Raw genomic sequence first — 26,172 nt, 5'->3', positions numbered from 1 at the left:
CATGGCTCATACATGTCGAAACGCGGCATGATCTCGAGGGAATAGCTCCTCTCTCTTATCGCGCGCTTGGGTTGCCTCGCGTCGGCGCGCCTGGCTACGCGGCTATGGCACGGAACATTCAACTCTCAGTGAAGCAGACTCATATCATGCAAGAAAGTGCTTCTTCTTTCCTTTGTGTGCCGATCTAACAGCTATAACAACATAACAATTACGTTTACAGATATCGAAGCATTTTGAAACACTGTCAATAACAAAGTACGAAGCGGCATCTGTCAAGGCGTCTGTGAGTGAGCCCAGTGAGCACGCGCTGTCGCGCGTCTTTGTGGATGCAAACCGCCATTCCTCGCGAGGCGCGGCAGGCGCTAGGCACGCGGACACAAGCTTGCATGCGTCCGCAAGTGTACGTGTGGTCTCGGCTTTACACGAATGCTACCCACATATGGCCTCGACAAACCATGTGCTTCTGACCCTCCAAATAACCAAACATTGCCTCATTGAGGGCCAAGTAAATCTGATTAAGTTAAAGCAAGAGGACACAGGTTCAAGTCATTATGGTTTCATTTTCCAAAGCGCACTGACAACGAACATTCATTTTTTTTTTACTTGTTTGCTTTAAAAGATAGCTGTTTATTCAGTATTCACTTGTATAAAGCTTCAATTTCTCTCGTATGCTATGAATAATTATAGCACCATTCTTAAATGTGACCAGTTCAAAACAGGTGCCATAGATGATCATTATATAAGCACGGACATGTAATCTAATGAATTTCTTCTTAAAAAGTGCCGCCGCATGACTTCAAGCTCGAAGTGACAATGCCAATCGGAAGTGGTGATTATGAGCTATCAGGAACTACTGAGGTCCATGCCAGCCAACCCGGTAAAGAATGCGAACCCAAATTGCATACAATCAATCAATAGCAGTGCTGTGACATACCTAACTTTTCAATCACCTAAGGTGACAAATGTATAGCCATGTTAATATTCAAAATTTTGATTATGAACTGATTATATTTTTAAAATTAGTCTTTCAGTCAGAAATCATATACTTAATAATTGTTAATATTTGACATGACATAAATAGTCCAAACTAATCCAATATTCAAGAGTGCATTTGCGAGCACTAGCTCTTATCTTTTTCTTAGAAGGCTTGTCAGCATAACGGCAAGGCACTGTCGGAAATCGTTCATAGTTATATTTCTAGCTGTGCTGTAGCAAGAGCTGTCTTTTGCATTTGTTTCTATGTAACCTGCAAGAGTGTACCCACTTTCATGCTGCATTGTACACTCGTGTCGTGGCATGTAGAGTGATTAAGGTGAGCTGCCCATGGGCCAGTCTCTGTGACGTCTGCACTCATGAGGTCACATGAAAACTAGCATGCATTTACACATAGCAGGGCATGACAACAGAAAACAAAGCTGCATTCGGAGCCACTAGCCCATGTAGAGAAGCAAGTTGGAGTAGTTGGCGCATACCCCAGGACAGACTATTTCAACTAGCACTAAATACAAGCAGGACCAGAACAAGAAGCACACTGGAAACAACAGAACAGGAAGGGAAAGCATTGTGAACAGTGTTCTTGGAACTTTTCATAAGTGTGCACGAAGACTGAGGTTAGTTCATGACATCCTGGTTGAAGGTTGCTTACGATTCCTGGTTCTCTGCATTAATTCTAAAGGTGGTCAACTCAGTTAAATTTAATTCTAAAAAAAAAAAAGAATGTTATTTTCACCCATAATTCAGCTAACTCCAAGATTGTCAAAAGGGGAATAGCTCCGAACTGCCTTCAAGCCACTATGCAAAAGTCCTGTGGAAAAGTTTAACAGAGAGAGAGAGAGATGCTTATTAATGGTTTATTTGATTCCGGTGTGGTGTGGCAAGTGCTACACCAGCCAAATGGGCCAGTGATTAAATATAGCTTGAGGCAGCAGTTTAAATTATTGCTGGGGCAGCAATTAGTGCTCACTTATCACTGGCAAAAGTGCCAGTGCACCTCATTGTTTCACAGCTCTTGGGCCGTATAACATAAAACTATTCTAATATGTTTTTATTCCAATCTCCTGACGTCAAATTTGCGTAACCGCCGACGCAAGCATCGGGCAGTCACCTGCAGGGTTGTCTGAACAAACCAATTAAATGCTCCCCTCGTTCATGGGTCACTTTTGTTTGCTTGAAAAATGAATAACATTGCCTCTACTGAGCAGCTTGTCTTATCTAATTGGCTCACAAGAGGCGAGGAGCATGCTCAAGTGGAGAGGGATTCGATGGGGCCAAGCCACCGCACTGAATATAGATAACTGGGTGAAGAAGGTAGTGCCGGCGTCTGCAATTGGTCCGCTTTCTCTTACTTAGCTTGCGGCGGCATGCAACGGAAGTTTAAGAATGATGCTAAAACGGATCCTCAGCAAAGAAGAGTTGGCAGAACAAGGTCGTAAACATGCCAAAAGTGCTCGAAAATGTTACACAGCCACGCAAAAAGTTTTATTACACACAAATAAACCCATGCTCTCTGGCAGTGGCGAGTAGCCAGTGCCGGAGCGATCGGCGGCAGCCATCTTTTATTCCTTTCGGAACGGGGCAGCCTGCGGCTATTCAGAAGATAATCCACTTTTGTTTGGCATAATAATGCATCTTTAATGCGTACATGTCACTTCGACACGGCAAGTTTTTGCAGTTTTGTGAGGTCGCGTGAGAGGCAGGTGAAGTGGGTGCAGCCCGAAAACTTTTGACCAATAGCCAAGCACTGGCGAAAAGGCGTTGAATCAGAAATAACTATTTTTGTTTTGTTTGGTCGAATTATGCATAATCAGTGTATACACGTCATATCAGATGGGGAGCTATCGCGGTTTTCGTGACGTTGCGTGACAGACAGGTGAAGTGGGGGTGGTCCAAAAACATTTTTGACCAATCGCGATGGGCTGATTGCAGAATTGGAATAGAAAAGTTTGGAATAGTTTTACGTTATAGTGCCCCTTGTGTGTTTCATGGGCTTCAGAGTAGAGTAGATAAGAAGATCTTTGCATCAAGAACCAGGAGGCGGGTCTGTAAACGTACCGTCTATGGCCCCCACTATGAAAGACTACTTGTCTGGAAAATAGCCTGCATTTAGACATATTAAACAAAATTAAATTAGATGAGTTTTAACACCCCCAAGCTGGCACAGTGGGCCACGAGGGAAACTGTACTGGAACTATATTTTAACCACATGGGGCTCTTTAACATGCACCTAAATGCAAATACGTACGGTACTCACGAACGAAATGTGTCAATTCAGGGCTAATATGCATAGTTTCATTTCCGCTGTCTTGAGTTTATGTTACGTGGTGCAATTATGGCTCTTCCACTTGGAGCAGAGTTCTTACTACCTTTATCGGCCGGATGCATAACAATGCGACATCGCAGTCGAGTGATTGGGCCTACTTGGTGTTCTAGTTTAAATTTTCCCGTCATATTTAATTCTGTGATATAGTACACAAGCATTCTTGCATTCAGTGCCTATCGGAATGTGGCTGCCACAGCCACGAATCGAATCCACAACCTTGAGCACAGCAGCACATACCATAGCCACAGAGCCACTGTGGCAGTTGTATAGACATTACGACGGCTTACATGCCATAAGAGGAAAATCAAGGTTGCTCCTCTATGTCGAAGTTCCATGCATCCCATGAATTGTGTGTTTTCTGTAAAAGATCAGTTGAAGTCCAGCATCATGCCCCGAGTACTTCTCGTTCAGGTCCTGTGTCTCTTCCGCCCTAGTTGAGAGGTCTTAATCCTGATAGCCTCACTGCAATCTCGTGGCCATATTGGAGACTGTATGTGTGCCAAGTCAAGCCGAGCCATGGCACTTTAAACACCCAGAAAAGAAGACAGTTTGAGAGCAGACAATGCAAAATCCAAGACCAATGATCAGCATACTCATTCCAAAATCATAGGAATCACTGTCATGAAAGTCCAATAGGATCTCGCGACTTCCACAAGGCAATGAAGGCAATGGCATGACATGTGAGTCTTTATTTGAAGAAGTAGAGTGCACCTCCTGATCATTTTCTTGAGATAGCCGAACACCTCGCACTGAACTTTTCACAGAGAAATAATTTTGTTTAAAACAGCAGGAATGGAGGAACAACAGGAATGGAGTGGGGAGATGTCATGACATGTGCTGCAATCGTGAACAAAAAACTACAAAGACGATGAAGACACCTTCTTGATCGTGAAACGGCACGGGAAAAAAAGCATGAATGATAAAGAACTTCAAGAGAGCCTCGAGGCGTGAGCATAGAACCAGGAAGCAGCACCATTATGAAAGGATAAGCCAAGAGAGGAAGGCAGCAGCGGCGGAAGTAGCAGCCTGAGAGACGATGGGTACAGGCTCCTGCCCATGCCTGGTGCTCCTGAGCCTGCAGCTCAACGTTTAAAGCCTTTGAGGCATCCAGCAGAACATTAAACATAGGCTTTCAGCACTTGGCCTGTGTTCCTGGTGTTCCTTCACAAGTGACCACTCTTGCCACATCACCTGGCCACTCGGTCTGTGGTTACAATACCTCAGCCACAACAGAAAATAGATGCCTGCATGACTCCAGCCATGGAACTTCCCCAATGAAATCATGAATGGTGCCTTGTGAACATTCGAATTTTATTCACATAGTTTGAGGATTAAGTTAAGACTTTATAGTTAAGCGTTTCTAGTTTATATCTTAATGATGTGTTAAGCTCTTCAGCAATGACATGGACAGTCCAGGCGCAATTCTGCCGTCGTGCTCGCTGTGATGTTCCATATAAAGTCCAAAGGTGATAACATCGTCCTCGCATGCCATATGCTGTGTGTGTGAGTGAAAGCGTGTGACCGTGAGCCGAATCACGCACAAGGGAGGAAATTGGGAAGGCAGCGTGGGAGGGAGGGAAGCTCGTACTCCGATAGCAACCGCATAGTTTGCCCAGTGATGCGCTCCATTTTTTGAAAGCGATCTGCAGATGCGACGACTTGGGAGCCGGTCGACTCATGGTCAGCCTGCTGCCACTTGCGCTGCTGCTCCGTCCTTTTCACATGGCGCTCGGCAACTCGATCACGAGAAGAACCCGGTACCTCCACAGCGGGCGCACAACCCATAGCAACTACCAGAGGAGGTCAACCCAGCATGCTTCGCGTGGCCATAGCATCCAATCCGATCTTGTAGGCAGTTTTCTTCCGAAAAAAAAAAAAAATGTATCCAAGTCACACTGTCCTATAAGATGCACCAGCGAAAAATTTAGAAAAACACTGCGACTTATACACCGGAAAATATGATACCTACACCGTGACGAGCGAGTCGAGTCGAGTCGCGAGATGTAGAGATACAAGAAGAAAAAACACAAAGTGTACCCCAGTGCCTTTCCAAGAGATTGTGGCCACAGCAATGCATACATTTGCACCTAAATTCAGCTTGACACAAGCACCGCTTTTCCATCACCCGTTTACCATCACTTTTGCGGTGCATGCCACATGCCACGTTTTTGTCATGTGGCAACATATGTGATACACAACCAATTGCCTTCAAGTTGATGAACATTTGATACTGTAGAAAATGCACAAGCTTGTGTGGCTTCAACATGAATTACATTTAATTTTCAAAATGATTGAACGTCAAATAAACAAGCTTTTTCTGTAATGGCTTACTAATCCATCTCTATTGTCAAATTTCTATCCTATTTTAACATGTTAATACAAAAACTTGTGGTAAATAAATGAAACTGCATTTAATTATTCAAGATTTGAAGCTATGTATTCATATTCAATTCATAAATTTGAGAAATACAATACTATTCACTTGCTTCTAATGTGGACAAGAATGTGCTTTAGTTAGTAAATGATAAGCTTTCACCATAATTTTCACAAGCACCAGTTTTACAAACACATCGATCTAAAAATGGCCCAACATCCTGATTAGTCATGGTTTCCTTATATATATAGAAGTGGCAGCCACCTGGGGAGCACAAAGTTCCATGTGGAGCAAGTCTCGCAAGTAGGGTCCCAGATGTGGCACAAAAGGGCTGCCACGAGCCAGAGCACTCCGCAGCCGACTCCGCTGGGAACCAAAGTTATCCTCTTCTGAGAAAAGGGAAGCAAGACGTTGCAGCAGCTGGCGCTCACGACGGCCCACCTACATAAGTGCCAGCAGGTGTCACATGTACTACAGTAGCCCGCCAAAACAACGGTTAAAAAATAATGATAAGCAAACACACTGCAATTAGTATAACTAACTAATAAAAATGCAGCTAAACTAAACCAAAAAGGCTAATTATGAAGAAAACAAGAAAAACCGATTCTATATCTTCATATTTACAGAACAGCATGAACAAACACAATGGTGTAGGAAACCGCACAGCATTGCAGGTTTTCAAGACCTGTGCATTATCTTCCATGCTGTTCTCCTAATATCGACACCAACTTGCCCCGTTTCTCACTCTTCTGAAGCACAACCTACTTAAACAGGAATCTTGGCAACAACAATACTTTTTTTTTTTTTGTCGCTTGTATCACTGCCATTAGTCCTAGCCACCAAAATTGTGAAAGTGCAAGATGCTATTAGAACAGTTTAGCGCAGTGCAAAGCATGATCCACTACAAAAATGCATTGCCCTGGAGGGTCAGGCATGTATGTAGTTGTTTTGGCAAACACCTGCCACCTTGAGGCAGTGCACAGACATAGAAGGTAAGGTAATGCAGGTAAGATCTTGCCTTGACTATAGTAGGATGCAACTTAAAAAAAGAGCAGTTGGCCACCAAGGCACACAAACCACGCAGGGTTGTGTTAGTCCACCAGCCAATCATAGAAGCAAACAAAATCGTCGTCTTGCGATGTTTTCAAAATGGAGTTGTACTTGACCCCCCACCTCCAGACTGTCTGCTGTTCTTGAGTCTTTTCATCAGAAGAAGTGATGAGGTGTGCAAGAGACATTGACAAAGTGTACGGAGTCTGAGCATTTCACTCTTCAAAAGTCTGCGGTACAGTTCATTTCATTGCTGAGCCTGTTTACTCATGAAACTTCACTGCTAACTGAAGTGAACCTTGACAATAAGTAGTTACCGCGAAGCAAGCATTTTATTTCAGTTCAATGAAGAATTAGGCTTTCACCCTTACACTTTAATAGACGATGGAAACCGTATAAAAATTATACACTTGTAATTCTGTTTTTGTGGTTACCGCCTTATTTAGGTAACAGGGAAACTTTGAAGTACGAACTATTTGCAGCCTCGTGGAGGAACCATGGCAAGCAGTTATGATGGCATGGGTGGGGCTTCACTGCAGACTTAAGTATCCAACTACAGTCGAACCCACTCATAAGGATACCGGTTTTAACAATATATCAGTTATAACAATGAGAAGCTACTGCACTGTCAACTTTTGTATGTTTTTCATGGTGAAATAGCCCGTTTACTACAATGCCCCAATGCCGCATTAGCGGTTATAACGATGAAGTCTGGCTGCTTTGGTGTCCGAGCCGAAAGGTAGTGAAATGCGAAATCCTTGAAAAGAAAAAAAAAAAGAAAAGAGAAATTCAAGCCACTGCGCGATGGCCTGCTGCTTGAACAGCCACCGCGCACTCATTTGCCAGCCTTCACTGCGCACCTCCCTCCCGTCACCCTTCCACCCCTCCAAACACGAATGGGCTGCGGCCATATCTCTACGCCTCGCCACCCTCCGAAACACAAATGGACCGCACCAACTGCGCTGCTCGCATCTTGCTCGCTGGCTCCTCATTCAGCGCAGTTCTGCAGACAGCCCCATGTTCGTCTTTTGCATCGAAATCATTCCTGGCCATGTGGTTTCTCAGCCTCTTTTGACTCGCCGCTGATAATCGGTAATGCACAATGTTGCTGGTGAAAAGAAAGCGCACGGCTATAGATTTGGAAACTAAGTACTAAGTGCTTCTAACCGATGAGGCAATCGTCACGAATGTGCTTGAATCGGATAGCGACGGCGACAACAGCAGCGATGACGTGGTAGGGCAGGCTGCTTCAACGTTGTCCTCACAGGAGGCCCGGCAGACGATTCCGTCCCTCCAGGGCTTCGTTTTCTCAAGGAACCTTCCGCTGCACTACGTGGAGCACCTGGATACCTTGGAGAAGGATGTCAGCAAAGCTGACAGACATTGGGTTTTCCCGTGCAATGCAGTGCGACGTTACGTGGTGAGATGCTTGTGGCGGTCTCATCTCAGAGTTCCTTCCGGATTTCTCAAGCTCACAGGCTGCCGTGGCAACCTCCTCGCATTTATTAAAAGGCTCCCTTTGGGGCCCACCAAAGCGCTGCCTTGGCGGTGCTCGCATATCGCTTGCCACCTGTGATCCCTCTTTGCAGTTATAGCAGTGCCACTCTTTAACGCCGACAGCCGCGGCTTCTTACACGTAAGCTGTCAAGCATTAAAAAAAGGAAATTATGTCTATTTATTGTCAATCAGCAGGAAAAAAAAGAAAGTTCGAACATTTGGCCATCCCTACTGGGTGAAGTCAGTACCCGGGACGTTTACTCAAAAGTCAGAACTGTCCCGCAAAATTCGGAATGGTTGGCAACCATTAGGCAGGGTATACATGTGCATGCATAGCTTGTGCTCATGGAAAATTATTGGTCACAAATGAATGTCCAATAGCTGACATCTATGGGCTGCGGCCGCCTAATGTCAGCTGGCAGGCATTTTGAAGAATGACGAGGAGAAAACCTGCCTAATAATCATTCGTGCCCACTGTAATGTCATCACTGATGCTGCAAAGGGTGAAAAAAAAAATGGGGCCCTTGAAAGCCACAGAAGAGAGCAAGTGATCTATTATGCGAAATTGTAGGTTCCCTGCTGCATACAATGCAGTAATATTTGCTTGCATGCTCACAGTAGCATTTTTTAGAGATCGGGATTGTTTTCTTAACGAGTTCAAGAAGCATTTTAGTGCCCCTTTAAAAAATATTGGCAAAAAAGTTACCTAGTCACCTTTAATGCCACTTTCACAATTCACAATGCATCCTTCATCGCAATAATATTATTTGTGCCCCCACATGAACAAGCTGTGACATGCTGTTAGATACGGGGCCGTTTCCTGAGCCTCCTTCAAGTTCACCAGACCACATCGAATCGCACCACAGCTAATTAAGGAGCGCAGAAGCACGGATACCACATTCCTGAGGAGCCGCACGTGCAAACAAGTTGGCGGCCCCCACTTTGTGTGCCGCAGGTGGAGCTATTCACTGCTTGACTCTTCCCAAAAGTAAAGCGAGAGCCTGGCACTGTTCCAAATAACGTGGGTCCCAAGGCAAGACGGCTGTAATACACCGTGAAGCCACGACCGTGTCGCCCCCATCCGGCTATTGTGACGGCGCATTGCAAGTCAGCAAGGCAGGACCGCAGGGAGAAGTAAGCCCTCGGACAATTGAGGACCCAGCGGCGATTCTCTTCGCCGGGTATGACACCATCGCACGGGTGCCTACCATTGGCCGAAACTGACGACACTTGAGCGGGCTCGCCGATTGGCCGAAAATGGCGTCATCTGAGCGGGCTCGCCCATTGGCCAAACGTGACGTGTCTTCGAGACACCGGAGGGCTTAAAAGACGCATTCCTAGAGCATTCCTAGAGCATTCCTTGATTCATCTCTTTCGAGCTTCTTGCCACGGGCCGCAGCGTCCGAGTTGCTGCCAGCCCGTAATGACTTTAAGACTGTTAATTGACTCTCACTGTAAATAATGTAAATAAACCTCCCAAGTTTTTCATCCCGACGTCCTCCTCAACTCCTACAACTGGTTGCCAGCAGTGGGATCGCCTCTAAATGCAACTACTGGTGGCAGCGCTACGGATCAACCTTCGTCGAGAGAAATCCTGAGGAACCCGGAACAGCGAAAAAAGAGCCTTCGTCCAAAGGAGTCGCGAGGAACCGGGAAGAGCGAAGAAGAGAGAGCCTTCGTCGAAAGAGGTCCTAAGAAACTGGGAGTAGCGAAGAAGAGCGAGCCTTCGACCCAGGGAGTCCTGAGGGACCGGGAACAGCGGACCAATGAACCAGATGGCAGGGTGCTGCAACCGCAAGTGATCGCGTGGTTTTTTTCCTTTTGATTCGCCAGACTTCAAATATTGTGTTTATTTTGATAGTTCTGGGAATCGGGAATTTGTTGTATTGTGTGTTTGCACAAATTAATTAAGGAAAACAGTTCTAACCACCTGTCGGGGCAGCTGCCATGGATCTTAGAAGGCGAGGTTAGACTTGTTGTTGGTGTGCGACGATTTGGGAGTTGAAGCGGACGAACAGATGAAAATGCCAGCTATCATAAAGGCGATTGAAGATAGTGGCAATGATGATAAAAGCATTGAGCTTGCTTGGGAGCTGATACAAGAACCACGGGAGCATGAGCGTCGTGAGCGTGAGCGTCATGAACGTAAGAGTGATCGTAAGCGTGAAGAACGCGAGAATGAACGGAAGCGTGAGCTTCAAGAACTTACTCTTAGGTGTGAGCGTCAAGAACGTGAGAATGAACGTGCGTATCAAGAACATAAGCGTGAGCGTGAGCAAAAGTACGAGAGTGAGAAGGCAGCATTGATAAAAGAGCTGCAATATTTTGAGCAGTTAAAGGCACAGAGACAACGGCTGTCTGCAAATTCTGTACATAGTGCAAAGCAAAAGAACGAGGAAGTATTGAGCGGATTTTCACAAAAAGCCGACGAGAAAAGTAGTGCCTGTGAGATTAGCGGCTCATTCATATGCGAACGGAAAGGGCTAGCTGCTAACGATGCCTTAGTGGCAACAGAGGCCGTTAAAGGCCAGAGTGAGAGCGACGAGGTGCTGTGCCTACAATGGACTGTAGAGACAGCTAGGCCAGCTGCGAACAAATTGGCACAGTTACCGCGCGTGTGCATCGCATCTCATGATATCGAGGTCGTTAGCGAGGTACAGGGTACTGTTGACCCGACAGACACGAGCACCCATGTTGAGTCAGATCTCCGTGCCGAAGTGATGTGCAAGCTGGACGATGCAGTTGAGAGTAGTTCTCAGGATGGCGAGCTCCGTAGCTCAAGAGAAGATAACTGCATTGTTCAGGGATCGGTGCAGCTCTCCGCCAGTCTAGGTAGCCTAGATAGGCATGATTCAGTTATTAATCATTCGGACTGTGCGCATGAGACAGCAATCGATACCGACGGGCTGTGTGTCGATGCACAGCGTGAGCTGGGCAATGCAGTAGAGGGCAGTTCGCAAGAGTGCGAGTTGCATAACTCGAGTAAAGCCTGCTGCATTGTTCAAGAGTCAGTTGAGCTGTCCGCCAGTCGAGGCAGAGAGAGTGTTGATTTAAATGAAAATCAATCAGATTGTGCGGGTAAGAGACCGATCCGGGCCGATGAGAGGTGTAACGGCCAGCACGAGGCGCCAGAAGGCGACATGAAAGAGAATTCAAAGAGAAAGCGCCGCAGAAAGAAGCGCCCTAAAGATAGGAATGCGGTGACTAATGTAGCGCCGCCAAAGACGGCGAGAGACCCAAAAGGGCAGGGCACGAGTAAAAGAAAGGTGCGGTCGTCACTGACGATGTTGACGCATCAGACACGTTCGAGCCACCGGTCAAAGGGGGACCGAGAAGCATGTTCTGCACGGACGCGGACAAAGGGCAAGGGCAGTTAAATTCCTCGTCGTTCTGTCATTCTTTTCGAAGATCAGCGTGCAGTACAAAGAAGCGCAAGGTGGCAAGACGAGACCAGGTGGGGAGTAGCGACGCGGTTAATCAAGTTCGTGTTGAAAGCGGGGCGCCAGGACGCAAATTGGCAGGAGACTGTAACGTCCTGGGGGAGCTGATAGTGAATCAGCCCTTTTGTTGTTCCTCGATAGCCAGAGTAGCTTTCGGACCGCGACCACCTCGAGTATGTACGGCTCAAAAATGAGTCAGTCGAAAACGTTTGGAACGGGAGACAAACAGAGCTTCCTAGGAGTGAAATGTGTTTTGTTTTATTTTTTTGAGCATCGGATAATTTTCGCGATTTGAGACTAAGAATTTCTTTCAATATGTAAGGTATGAGCTTTGTTTGTGTTTTCGTTTGAGAAGCTCCGAGATTGGAAAGATGCATTTTAGGTAAAAGTTTAGTCTCGCAAGGTGTTCATTAATGAGCATATAGGCTTTCTTTTTTTGTGTGCGAGTAACCTGAGGGTCAAGGCTATCGGTGACAGGCCTATCGTAACGCGCGTGTGTATTAGTTAACCTTCTTATTTTTATCCGTTTTTTTTATTTTCTAAGGTTAACCACGTAGGTTTTCAGTAAGTGCATCATTTGCACTGAGAAGCGTTCTTAGTTCCATTAGCGCGTGTCCTGTGCGGACGGAAGGAAGCAGATGTTTTGACTGGGTTGCTCGTGTGCGTTGAGGGCAGCCGTATTCTGACTTCTCTGGTTAGCGTGCCTGGAACTAGTTATTAGAAGACGCATCATTTTAAGGTTTCTGTGGAGTGCGTAAGCCCCACAAGTTTAATTGCTCGCGTAAGTTACGTGTCCTGTAAGGACTAAAGGAAGAAACGTGAGTAAGCGTAATAAAAAGTTTGCCTACGACGCAAGTACGCGTTCTGATTAGTGACCACAAGGCTAGCGCACTTGTGATTACGTACTCGTGAAGTTGACCAGAGTGTTCAGTGGCACCAATACGTGCGATAAGTACGCCACTGCGATAGGTTGGAAACATGCTGTTCGAGTAGTTAGGCCACTTAAGTTATGTTCGGCTGTTTTTATTGTTTGTTTGCAACGGCAACGACCCATTGTTTTGCTACAACAATGACACTCTGGTCTTGTCGGCATTCGGGGAGAAATGGATAGCAGTTTGGAAGGGTGGTTGGGACTGCTTTGTCAAAATTGGGGAAATAAAAGATCAGGGTTCATTTTGACTCTGTAATAGCCTGGCGAGTCAGGGGTGAAGAGCCTGCGCTTACACGTGGTGCAGCGCTGTGTTGTTTTGTTTGTTTGACGTACGCTCTCCAGGGCCCAGGATGCCGAAGTTCGTCAAACGAGGCTCGACACCAGTACCCTGCAGGTTCTTTCAGCGTTCCTCATGGCCAGCGAATTGAGTTCACCGGCCATTCCAAACTTCCGGGGCGAGGACGAGCTGTTAGATACGGGGCCGTTTCCTGAGCCTACTTCGAGTTCACCAGACCACATCGAATCGCACCACAGCTAATTAAGGAGCGCAGAAGCACGGATACCACATTCCTGGGGAGTCGCACGTGCAAACAAGTTGGCGGCCCCCACTTCGTGTGCCGCAGGTGGAGCTATTCACTGCTTGACTCTTCCCGAAAGTGAAGCGAGAGCCTGGCACTGTTCCAAGTAACGTGGGTCCCAAGGCAAGACGGCTGTAATACACCATGAAGCCACGACCGCGTCGCCCCCATTCGGCTATTGTGACGGCGCATTGCAAGTCAGCAAGGCAAGACCGCAGGGAGAAGTAAGCCCTCGGACAATTGGGGACCCAGCGGAGACTCTCTTCGCCGGGTATGACACCATCGCACGGGCGCCTACCATTGGCCGAAACTGACGACACTTGAGCGGGCTCGCCGATTGGCCGAAAATGGCGTCATCTGAGCGGGCTCGCCCAGTGGCCGAACGTGACGTGTCTTCGAGACACCGAAGGGCTTAAAAGACACATTCCTAGAGCATTCCTAGAGCTTTCCTAAAGCATTCCTTGATTCATCTCTTTCGAGCTTCTTGCTACGGGCCACAGCGTCCAAGTTGCTGCCGGCCCGTAATGACTTTAAGACTGTTAATTGACTCTCACTGTAAATAATGTAAATAAACCTCCCAAGTTTTTCATCCCAAAGTCCTCCTCAACTCCTACAATGCCCACTCTTCGTTTTTCCTGTCTCGCACGTTTCTCACGTGTTGAAAATTTGAATGATCTTGTTTGTGCAGCTACAAAGAAGCGAAACAATTGCGTCAATTATTTTATAGAGAGGACTGCAACAGGTCAATGTCAATGAAATTTAGTGTCTGTTTGTTACTCTCAGGTCACCTGAACCACAGAAAGGATTTGGTCTTTTTTATGACCTATGCTTTTCAAAACGCGTACCATTTGTTTGTTTGCATGCATGAGCGTGACTTTTTCTTCACACAAGAATGATTCTTATCGCCGTATCTATTCAAATCTAGGCCGATAGTTTTTGCCGAATAATCATATACAAAACTCTAGGGTTGGCTTAGATTTGAGGATTTTTAAAAAATGTGCCTGTTTGTAACTGAAAATGGTAAATATGGTCCATAGCTAGCGCCATCTAGAAAACTCAGTATCGCAGCCACTACTAGCCGGGCCAGTAGCCAACTGAAGTACATAAGCGATGTCATCGCTTTGACCTGTGTCGTATCGGAGCTGTTTCTATGGTACTGGCGTGCAGTGTGGCATTATCATAATGGCACACTATAGTGTCGCTTTCAAATGAAAAGTTGTGCTAGCCGCAGAGGCATAGTAAGCCAGGCGGTACTTCAGCATCAATAAGAAAAAAACGTCCGTCGTTGGAAGGGAGCAACGGCGGGAGACGCTTTTGCGTGTGTCGCAACGAGGAGATGACAGCTATAAGGAAGATAAGCGCGCAATAACAAAGAGGTGCTGTTCACCGAGATCGCGCTGCGTTTCGATGCGTGAGATGCCACACTGTCTACGCATGCATGGGTGCACAAACGCTACTTTGTGCACGTCCCCAAGCGTGCGTGTGGTCTGGGCTATAGTGACGACGCTAACGGTGGTGACAACGTAGAGTGAGCTCGGCATGTTCATATTAAATAAACGCTGTTATCGTTTTGTGAACGCTGTCCTCACATTTTTTGTTCGGCCTACATTCAAGGTAAGCTCATTATTTTTTCTGGCTTCGGTCATTCAGGGGTCGGCTTAGAATCGGGGCCAGCCTAGATTCAAGTAACTATGGTTATTCATACTTATGTTGATACTACTAATTTAGAAATGTTAGTGATACTTTTAAGATTTACTTGTAAAACTGAGTAACAATGCCGTAAAAAAATTGTACGGTGTACATGTTACTGCATCTCACACAAAATCACAAACGTAATTTTCTACAATTCTTTTACCATAGCGAATAACAAAGCCCCTGAGCCACAGTTAAATATTTTGGGTCATTTATACTGATGGCTCAAAAGAAACCATCTTTGCTTACTTCACTAGCAATGGATGATGAGCCACGAAAGAGGATGGACATGGCATGACTTCACTCTGGCTTCAAGACTAGCGTTGAATTGACTTTGCCATATCCTGTCAAATTGAGGCTTTACAAGGATGAGCTGATCCTATTTATGTTACATATTTAAAATAACCTAGATTTTTTGCCACAAGCTCTGCAGAGACAATAACAAGATTCAGCTTCGATCAAGTGATATGTCTGTGCTAGCTGAAAGCTGTACAATTTATGCAATGAACTTGGAATGTTGTGGTGATGTGGGTTGCCGGTGTCAGCTGTGACCCTCAAGGACTATCTTGAGACACACAGGATTACCGAAGTTTAATGCCTCTTGCTAGGAATATATCCACCGGTTTGCCAATCAGCAGCTCAGAGCCAATGATCCTTTTAGGAGTTCAAACCGCCACTGCATATCATATACGGTAGTTTGTCTAGCAGCCAAATCAAAGTGCCCAACACAGTGAAAATGCCAGCGCTAGGAAGCAAGGTAACACAATTCCAAACACTGCACTCAGCTTGCACAAAATTGACACACACCCCTTGGCAGAGTACATTACCTGTGCCCAGGTCTTGGTGAGCCGAAAAAGTGGAGCACTCTGCAGGGCTGAAACGATGGCACAAGCACCATGCAGGTTGCCCAATTGCTGCAGCTGCTGAGCCAGCCGCACAAAATAGCCCAGCAGCTCCGCCCGTCGTCCAACCGACCGCTCGCACAACACTGACTGCACCACCCACAAGCTCACCTGCAAACCAAACACAAGAGGCATACCTCCTCTGTGCTATACACCTCTCATCACCATTCTTCCCTTGACAAGCACCACAGATCGCCTTTGTCCTTGTGACATTGCTGCGACACTGTCTCACACTATGCATCGACCTGATTTGGTGTTTGCATTTCGGCACAGCTTGTGAATGGTGTAGCGCATAAATGAGTCTAGAGTAAAGAGATTAAAAGTGCTTTGCATCAAAAAGAACAGGAGGTAGGTATGTAAGCATCCCATCTCTGGCTTTCAATACGAAAGATTACCTATCTGAAAAAGAGTCTGCACTTAGGCATTATAAATTCAAATTATATAGTGGGTTTTAATGTTCTGAAGCTGCACAGTGGGCCATGAGATTGCGTGAGATTTAAGTTGTGACCTATGCAATGCATAAGCATAAACAGTGCATGAGATTGCATGTTGCATAGAATGAAAATTAAGGCACCTGTATGCATTGCATTCACTTGTATAGCATTTCATTAATAACTTCGCAAAACCACTTCTTCACATAGATTTCAACATGTGCACTGGATCCCCATAATTTTTTATTACAAATATATGTGCAATTATCTTTTGTGCAGCAAATCCTTTCACAAACAGCTAATGGTAAAAAAATTGTTTGCCCCCTACTATTCAGTGGTAACGTGCAATACTTGCATGGTTGAATCGGCCAGTCAGAGCAACAACATTAGGAGCTAGCTGAACCTTTTCTCGCCTGTTCCAGCCACAGCCAGCCAGCTCCTGTATGGAAAAAAAAAAGGAAGGATTATTAAAATGCCCTTTTAACATATCCTACAACTTGCATTAAAAATATAGTTATTGCTGCCAATGTTAATTTAACATAGTCATATTTGCAAACAGCTGTATACCTACCAGCAGAAGTTCCCGAGTGTTTCAAATTATCACACTACTGCAGCCACAAGGTGCACAATCAGCACGCAATGAAGTTCAATGAACTGTAACTCATAACACTAAATTAAGACAGACTCGTTGATTACTTTAAGTATTATACCTTCATTTGTTCACTAAAGAAGAGGTGGCTTATTATCAAAATGGAGGAACTCCCATTTTGCAATTTTGTGCAATTATGCATCTCTGCAATGTCTCACATTTTGCAATATTTTCCTGCCCTTTATTCGGCCTTCATTATGCAAGAAAATGCTTCAGAAGTTTCCAGGTTGAGCTTTCGTTCATTTACAGGAGTGCAGTGCGCATGTGTTCCATTCTCAGTAACTAAGCTGCATTCTGGAAGTGTAACCTGCCACCTAGCTTAAGCAAACAGTTTCTCTTGTGCCCCTTCAAAATAACGGCGACACAAAAGCCTGACTTTCAGAGCAAAAGCAATTGCCTGCAGCTTAAAGGGACACTAAAGAGAAACACTCAATCAGTTTAGACAAAGTATTCTTTCAAAACTGTTTGTTACTTCCATAGAGTGAGGTTGATTACTATAATATAAAATGAAAGCAGAAGTTTCATTTTTCAAATTTGGTGCCGCAACCCCAGCTTCAGTACATCCCCAGTGTGACGTCACTGATGTCAAAATAAATTTTCTTGTTTGGGCCATTGTGGCTCAGTAAAGGTTCTTGAAACTTGCTAAATGTATTCTCTGGCTCTTTTATAATATGGATCTGTGCCGATAAAAATTAACTATGCCCAAGCAGATGCCATCAAAACCCATGATGTCATGGCGTGCTGGTGCAGGTACTTTTCCCCAAGGCAGCGTTGCCCACCAGTGTTGCATTTCTGGGTCTTTTCTGGCTCACCAAGCCGCCTCTTCTCATGGTAGGAGTGGGTTTTTTTGGTACTGAAGAAAGGTAAATTATAAAAACAGCTCAAGTTACTTTGTTTCTCTTTAGTGTCCCTTTAACTCTGTTGCAAGTGAAATCATTAAAGTTTTGCTAAAGCCTACAATAATTTGTCACTGAAAGAGACACCATAAATCTTTGTGAAAATGTACCAAAGATAACATACAAAAAGCCTAATGGTTAATTAGAGTAATGAATGGGCATACATCTGGGACTACTTTCTTGCATGATATCCTGCAGCCACAAAAATAATGAATGACAAATGGCAAGCGAACATATCTCCAAATGAAAAAAATGTATTAGTAAATCTATTATAAATGCATTGCAGGAATGTGCATGGCTTCTTGCGGCTCGAGGTGGCGTCCAGGCCAGGAATCCACCAAGCCAACTGAAGAGTACGTCCGGTAGTAGGAATGAAGGAAAAAGGATTAATTTTACATTATTTACACTGGCTCCAGATACGGAAGCCCACTCTATGCAAGAGCATATTAAATGTCTGAGTTCACATCAGGACACGTCAGCCCCTTCACTGCACCATCGCCTTCCTTAGGAGACTAGGCTAGGGAATCTGATGACTGTATCTCGGCCAATCACAATCGTCGAATCAGTCGCAAAATCCCTCCCAGGACGTCGCATCGTTCTGCCGGCTCTGCCTCTTATATTGCACCTTCGACACAGCATGTGGCACAAGAGCGTAGCAATCTGAGAAACTGAGGTCAACACTGTTCTGATGGCAGTCTTCGGCGTTGGTCCCTTTCATCACTTAGTTCAGCTTGTCAGAGTGAGACTCAGGTAGAGTGATCTTCACGGTAATCACTGCTTCTACGGAGGGCAGCAGCTGTTGTTGCCTCAAAATGAGCCCCTTTGTTTGTGCATCACAGTCTATGCCGTCGTCTGGGCGCGCGCTGATGACAGGACGGCCTCGTGGGAAACGTCAATGCTCATCGCCGTATTGAGATGTAACAGGCTTTAGTGTAATTACAAGGGATCCTCAGTTCATGCCTCATTATTACTTTCACTCAATAACAGTGCTTAGGAACCATTACAAACGTTAGTATCTAAAATGACTACATGACACCTTTGCAGCAAAATAAGATTTCCCAACAGCAACCAAGACGCTAGAAAAACTTATTTTTGCATGTTGCATGTGTGTCAAGGGCTTGTCGTCTTTTTTTTTAAATTTTATTGCTGAGAAATTTGTTTCCAGAAAAAGAGAAAAAGAAAGGAAAAAGAAAGAAAACAATTGTGAGGATATGTTTGTTTTACTTAGAACCAAAATATAACCGAGGCGATTCCTCGGGTTAACCAGTGTTAGTCTAATGCAACTCACAAGTTATTCAACACCACCATCACATTTTTTCTAGATTTAAAAAGTACTCCAACTTACCTGTGGGTGAACTTTCAAGAACACTTGCACATCTAGGAGTGTTAACTGGTTCTGAAATGTTGACACAATAATGAACCTATTTTGAATGGAAATCCATATAGCATGCGAAGATAAACAATATTACAGCAGTGGAAAAAAGTTTGTAATACAAGCTAACCTGAGATCCTAATTTTCACAACACAAATAAGAACTGTGAATAAAAAAATGAGTCTGTTCGCTAATCTGCATGCAAGCTAAATATAGATGGGTCTATATCATTCTGCAGTGCGATTTTGATGTAAACCACTACACAACTTTGTTTCTCAGCAAGTGTCAGTAAACACGCCTGTGCACAAGCTTGCTTCCAATCCACTTTTTTTTTTCTTCATGACCATGGTGGTAGGCTTGACATGCAAGCATATAATCGGAATGAACTTGTTGGTCCCCTGACTTTGTTTTGTTTGCAGTGAAATGCAATAAGAAACTGCCTACCAAAAGAATCAATTTCCCTTCTGAGAGACGCATTGTAGTTTGTATTTTTTTTAAGAAAATGAATAGTTCACCAACAGCCTATACTTCAGCGATGCCATCAAAAGTGTGCATAAGTGGTTTTCATTGCTGGAATCGGCAGAAATGTTTAACTAATTCCATGTGTTGCGCCTTTTGCTAATAATAACTACACACCGCAATGGCTTAGCGGCTATGGTATTGCACTGCAAAGCACGAGGTCGTGGGTTTAATTGCCAGCCGAGGTAGCCGCATTTCATGGGGGCAAAATGCAAAAGTGATTGTGTACTTAGATTAGATGCATGTTAAAGAACACCAGATGGTCAAAATTAATCCTGAGTCGCCCACTACGGCATGCCTCATAATCCTATCATAATTTTGGCGCATAAGACCCCAGCATTTATTTTTTAATTTTGTAATAACTATACACTATTTCATAATCATAGGGCACTGGTGAGGAAGCTGCGAGGTGTGCTTTGACACTTGATAGTGTGCTTAATACCCCTGACACACGGGCAAAAGTAAAGTACTTTCCAGTAAACGCCTTTTGCTACTCTGAAGGACCCTTTGCAGAAAGGAGTTGCGCCGATGACACACGGCACCGCACTGAACTTCTTTAGGTAGTTCCTCAGATGAACGCCGCAAGAAAAATAGCGCTGGCTGTTAAAGCCACAAGAGAGAAAACATTCTTAAAAATCTGCGTATTTAATTACACTTAGCTACTGTAGAACCTAAAAATATATTTTTTTCATTGTTGATGGCCAATAATGCTTATAGTCGTTTATTTTATTCGCGTGTTTGCGTTGTTAGCAGCCATTTAACTTGGTCCAGCAACTAAGTGCAGCCGGTGTTTTGCTGTGCGCATAGAGTTTCCTACAAAATTACTAGAGGGAACTGTGGCGCTAGTGTCTACGTGAGCTACAATGGGAGCGGTTGTCCTAGCATGGGAATTATGGGAAGTACATGGATTTGCCTAAACTTCGTCTTTCCGGCTTCAAACGGCTTTGTAGCTTTGCAAATTGATCGTATTGAGCAATATATTGCTTTGTGAATGCGACAATTCACAATTATTATGTAAAAATACTGAAATTAATTGACAGCACGCGCTTAGAAAAATGCGGACGCCAAAAGATTAGGAGAAAGAAGCTTGTAGTACCAGTGTTGCCTTTGTGACCTGTAACTAGATTTAGCAAGAATTTGAAAAATGCAGTGCCAGATAGAAATTATTTTTCAGATATGACGCTTCATTTTTGTAAGTGATGGTGCCGTACTAGTGTGCTTAAGCAGGTAAGAGAGCATAAACACATCATTAGTAACTAATGAGTACGCGTTTGCTTATTTTTGCGCAGGCCAAGTGGGCTACTACATATTTATGGACTATGGCTCACAGCTTTGGGGGAAAGAAGGGGTGGAAAGGGACGATGGAAATGATGGGAATAGGCAATATTTCCGTTTCGCTAGTTTCGTTCGACGTATAAAAGATTGTGCTAATAAAGTTGTGAAGTGAGCACCGCTGCTATTATGCAGTGGTGTGAGTCACACGAGATGCATTTAATAAATTATGCTGAAAGGCTGCGTGAAGTGCAATAGTCTTTCCCTCCCCCCCACTCCCAATTTTATAATGTCTGTCGGTTTAGAAATACTTTGATATGTAGCATGCACAACAGGACACACCGATAAATGGCATTATGTGTAGGTTGCGACTACAGCTACTACGCGTTAAAATAACGCATACGAATTCTGCCAACTATTTCTTGTGCCGTCAGAGCGGGGGAAAAAAACGACTTCGTCTGCTACCGCATAGGCCGTGCGTCGTGCTACGTGCCGTTGCGTCTACTGTCATAGAGTTTCCTACAAAAAATTCTACTGTAGCATCTGACAGCGTAAGGAATCAGTTAGCGCAATAAGCTGCAATTACGCGAAAAATTACATGTGTCCATGTTTTATTTTTTGTCCACGCTTAAAAAACAGAACCAAACGACACACGTCCGCCTTTTCAAGCCAGCGATTAAAAAATTAACGCCGCGAGCATTGTAGAGGCTCTCAGTGACGCTGGTACCGCCGTTCGTTGCTCGCTCATAGATCGTTCGTTCATCCCAGTCACGCCACTACGGCAGTTACAGCTTTTGAGCTCACCGCTTTCAATACGTTCACAATCAGCCGAGACGGGCCGACGCTGTAACCGAAAAGATGCCGAAAGAAAAGCATACAGTAGTATAGTCATTATGGTAACTCTACGATGAAAAGCCCAGAAAGAGCTATAAACGAAGCCACAAGTACGTTTAAAGCCACAAGCACGAAGATCAGACAAATCCATGTACTTCCCATCATTCCCATGGTAGGACAACGACTGCAGCGCCAGAGTTCCCTCTAGTAATTTTGTAGGAAACTCTATGGCTGTGCGTGCTGTTTATTCTGGTGATGCCCACGTTTCTGTCGTCCTTTTTCACGTCTTTGTCGTCCCGTCCTCTGTGCGCGCAGGCTTAACACGTTTTATTCAATATGTTATTCCAACAACTGTGGTTTCTTCTGGGTATTTCCTGCGGGCGCTGATTGTGCAGTCTCTATCTCGCGACGTGAACACACAACGACGACACTGCCGGAATTCAACATGGCGGCATTAGCGACGTTATGCGAGCGTTTGAGAGTATAGCTAGAGGAAATCTTCACTATTTGACAAATTGTATTACCTCTAACAATTAAAACATTTTCGCAAGCTAAAAAAAATACCTATGGGCACCGTAGTTGTGTGGCAGGTTTCCTTCTATTGACGAGTTGTGCACGCTGTGTGCGAGAGTAACTCCTTTTCCGCTCGAAAAGTAGTTGCGCGATCTCCTTTCCCGAAAAGGAACTTTGCCGTAAAGGAGATACTCCTTTGTCGTGTGTCACTGCACTTGAACGCCTTTCCGGTAGATGTCCCCTTACCTAAAGGACTTTAGAGTGCCCGTGTGTCAGGGGTATAAGACTGAACTGATGACCGACAAGGAGAGACACCCATGGATTCACACAATTGCATATTTCACTGGCTCATGCTAGCAGAACCTTGCAATTCATTGCCGAATTGTGACATGGAGTGCAGGTGTGTGAGGCAAGCTTGGGCATGTGCATATTTACTGGCAAGTATGCAGTAATACATTTGTGCTATTACTACCACTAGTTCTAGCAAATTCCAGCACATGTGTCATGAACGCAACATGGACTAACATTCTGTTACAACATGCTACCTCTGGCAATAATTTCCCATACAAAGCTTCATATGCAGTCCAACAATGTGATCTCCTTTCGTAAAGGTAAAAAAAAGTTAGGCCACACACACAGCGAGAGTAAAAAGTACCCCACAAGCAGAGTAAGTAACGGTTTGCATTGTTAGCTGAACTAATGAAAGTAATTATAAAAGAATATTCACAGAAATCAATGCAACTGAGTTAGAATAATTACGAGTGTCAGCATACCCTATCGCTGCAATCATATATTTTATATTTTGTATCTGAGATGATTTTATGCACCTTCAATATCAAATGTACAAGAAGCTCATCACTGTAACCAGTCATCATAAGTGTCACATAAGCCATCATATAATTAACTTCCTTGATACTAACAATTTCTTTAACCAATCCCAGCACGAATTCTGGTAGGGACTAACTTGTGAAACACAATTAGCTATTTTTCTTCATGACCTACACTGAAATCTCAATATTAAGATAGAAACTGATGCAATTTTCCTTGACTGTACAAAAGCATTCGACAAAGTACCTCATCAACTTCTCATAAAACTTTCACAGCTAAATTTACATCCTGCAGTTTTAACATAAATCGAACAATTCCTTACAGATTGCATGCAGTTGGTGTACATTAATAACCATACTTCTGAGCCCCTACCTGTAACGTGAGGCGTACCTCAGGGTTCTGTATTAGGCCCCTTCCTACATTTATTATACATTAATGCTTTACCATTATATGTGTAATGCAAAATCTACATGTACACTGATGATTGTGTTATTTATCGCTCAGTTACTAACAATAATGACCAAATCGCTCTTCAGGAAGACAAACAACATTCAAAATTAATGGTCCTAAACCCTACTAAATGTAAATCAATCTCATTCTCTCGCTGTTGTAACCCCTTGGTATTTCAATATGAAGTTGCCAACCAGCAAATTGAGATTGTCACTAATTATAAGTACTTGGAAGTTACCGTTTCAAATGATCTCGACTGGCAACTAACGTTATCTCATCGGCTAACAAATCACTTGGGTTCTTACGACATCACTTAAAAAATGCTTCACAGCACGTGAAACTATTAGTTTCTAATACACTTATACGACCCAAACTAGAATATGCATCAGCCATTTGGAGCCCTCACCAGCGCCCTTGGGGCTTTTCAGAATTGTGCCATCCGGTTCATTCACTCTGCTTTTTCATCAGCATAACTTGGTTAAAAGCAGAATCTGGCATACAAACCCTTTCCCATTGTTATTTAATTGCCAGCTCATCATTATTTCATAAATTTTACCACAGCATATCCCATCGCATAGGACATTCCTTAAACGTAGCTCATCCACACATGCATACTATCATCTTTGCATCTTCTTTTTTCCCTCGAACAGCCAGACTGGGACGACCTTGTACACAGCATTGTTCCTATGCCCAGCTCATTTGCCTTCATAGAAGCATTTGCCTTACATTACGCCTAATAATAATGTTCATTTGATATTCTTTGTATTTCATATTATTTGTAACCCACCCCTTATGTAATACCCCCAAGTGAGGCCTTTACGGAAATAAAGTGAATGTGAAAGTGCCATCACTTTAGGCACACTGCACAGTAATACCTTTGGGAAACATTCACTCATACAGAAGGGCAAAAAGGAAGTGCAACTGTCTTGGCAACTCACAGCAAGCTCATCAGTATCCAGCTTGAGCACATCCAAGGTGCTGCTGTCACAGCTGGGCGTGGGCTGCTCCGAACGCAAGCTCCACACTGAACCATCACAAGGCCAGCGTTCTGCCTGCAGAGATAGGCAACTAGAAGTTAGATGCACCACTATATTGCACAGCATGCCGTCAGCATTTTTGCACTATATTGCTGAAAACATGTCAGCCACTCGGTGCAAAGGCACTTATATCTGATGCAGAACATGCATTAAAACGATTTTCGATAGCATACCTTGCCACTTAATGACCTAATTTACTAAGAAATTGAACCTTCAGTACAAAGCTCGAACAAATTGTACTGTGTTCGTAGGCGACTAGATAAGAGCTGCGTCATCACGAACTAAATCGCCTCAAAGTAGTACATATCTGATGACATGCCTTTAAAACAAGGCTGCTAATTTTTCTTTCCACCTGCTTTTACAGGAGCGTAAACGCCAGAAATTAGGGGGCTTCCTCTTTTCTTATTTTCTCTACTATGCACTTAAGCTAGTGAAATGTTAAATCCACGGTCTGTACTTCTCAAGAAAAGTTTACTTGCCTCGACATTGTGCGAGCTGTCAGACTGGACTCCGCGCACATCCGCGGGAACCATAGCGCTGTATTTCATTCAGATAAAAATTTCACACTTCGTGATCATGTGGTAAACAAGTGACATCGTCCAAATCAATGGCACTATAGTCCTGATGTAACTTCTTTAGATCTGCTGATTAGATATGGGCGGAAACACGGCACGGACGTGACACCGGTCGTGCATGGTTACTTTTACCATTTGACGGATCGTATTCAACACAGGCTGCGCATAGTAAGATTGAGTGGCGGTTTCTCATGCCACATGTATTGTGCCAAACACAATGCGCAAGTCTTGGCTTTGAAATACTGCTGACCAACGCGAATCCGTATTGCTACACGCATTTAGTCGACCTATCGAACTGCCAGACTCAGACCCACTCAACTCCTCGTACTACCAACATCACAAACCAAACGACTCCGACAACTCCGACTGGACTGCAGCTGACAGACGCTGAGTGGATTGCATATTGGCTTGTACCGGCGTCACAAGCAGTCATAAGACGAGACGTTCATTTGAGGGATCGCCAGCCGTTTGTGCGCAGGCGCGAGTAAGAGCAGACGTGAGAGATAAAATTTGGGGGCCATAGAGTTTCTAAGTAAATACTAATATGAAACTCTATGTTGGGGGCTTTTGCTCCTGAACTCTGCCTAGGCACTACGGAGGAGATTTCTTAGCGCGCGTTGTAGGTGTTTGTCCCTAGGCGTGCAGGCATTGTGGACGAGACGTTCATTTGAGGGATCGCCAGCTGCTTGTGCGCAGGCGCGAGTAAGAGCGGACGCGAAAGATAAATTCGGGGTTTTTGCTCTTTGAATATGACTCTGTCTAGGCACCACGGAAGAGGTTTTTATGTAGGCGTTTGTTTGTGGGGTCGTTTGTTTACGCTCGGACGCTGGCTGCTGGCGTGGTAAAATAGGTGAAGCAGTTGGGCACTGACGGCCGATTTGGCGACCGCTGTGCCGGACAGGCTGCCTCGCACCTGCGGCACTCGTGCTAACTCAATCGTGACGGATCATAGCTTTCTCGCGCCTTACGGCAATGCGCCTTGTAAATAACATCACAGATGTTTCTGTGGAAGC

General features: G+C 44.5%; 1 protein-coding gene across 4 annotated transcripts in view; it reads right to left on the bottom strand.

Annotated features, from left to right (window-relative positions):
* Nucleotides 1-25,566, bottom strand: part of LOC142558269 (ras-specific guanine nucleotide-releasing factor RalGPS1-like) — an 81,786-nt gene extending 56,220 nt beyond the window's left edge. Inside the window, exons 1-6 of one of the 4 annotated variants that reach the window (XM_075670430.1) lie at nt 25,060-25,566; nt 24,486-24,595; nt 19,105-19,155; nt 16,570-16,653; nt 15,709-15,894; nt 5,958-6,134 (exon numbers count right to left, since the gene is read on the bottom strand). In XM_075670430.1, the coding sequence (XP_075526545.1) occupies nt 5,958-6,134; nt 15,709-15,894; nt 16,570-16,653; nt 19,105-19,155; nt 24,486-24,595; nt 25,060-25,132 (681 nt within the window). In that variant the 5' untranslated portion in view covers nt 25,133-25,566. The remainder of the gene's footprint in view (nt 1-5,957; nt 6,135-15,708; nt 15,895-16,569; nt 16,654-19,104; nt 19,156-24,485; nt 24,596-25,059) is intronic. The other 3 variants (XM_075670426.1, XM_075670436.1, XM_075670441.1) reach the window with 3 other exon arrangements.
* Between the last annotated feature and the right edge of the window lie 606 nt (nt 25,567-26,172).

Source organism: Dermacentor variabilis, chromosome 1, assembly GCF_050947875.1.
Source record: "Dermacentor variabilis isolate Ectoservices chromosome 1, ASM5094787v1, whole genome shotgun sequence".
Lineage (NCBI taxonomy): Eukaryota > Metazoa > Arthropoda > Arachnida > Ixodida > Ixodidae > Dermacentor > Dermacentor variabilis.
Note: the sequence above shows the minus strand (reverse complement) of the source record. Positions and strands in the feature narration are given on the sequence as shown.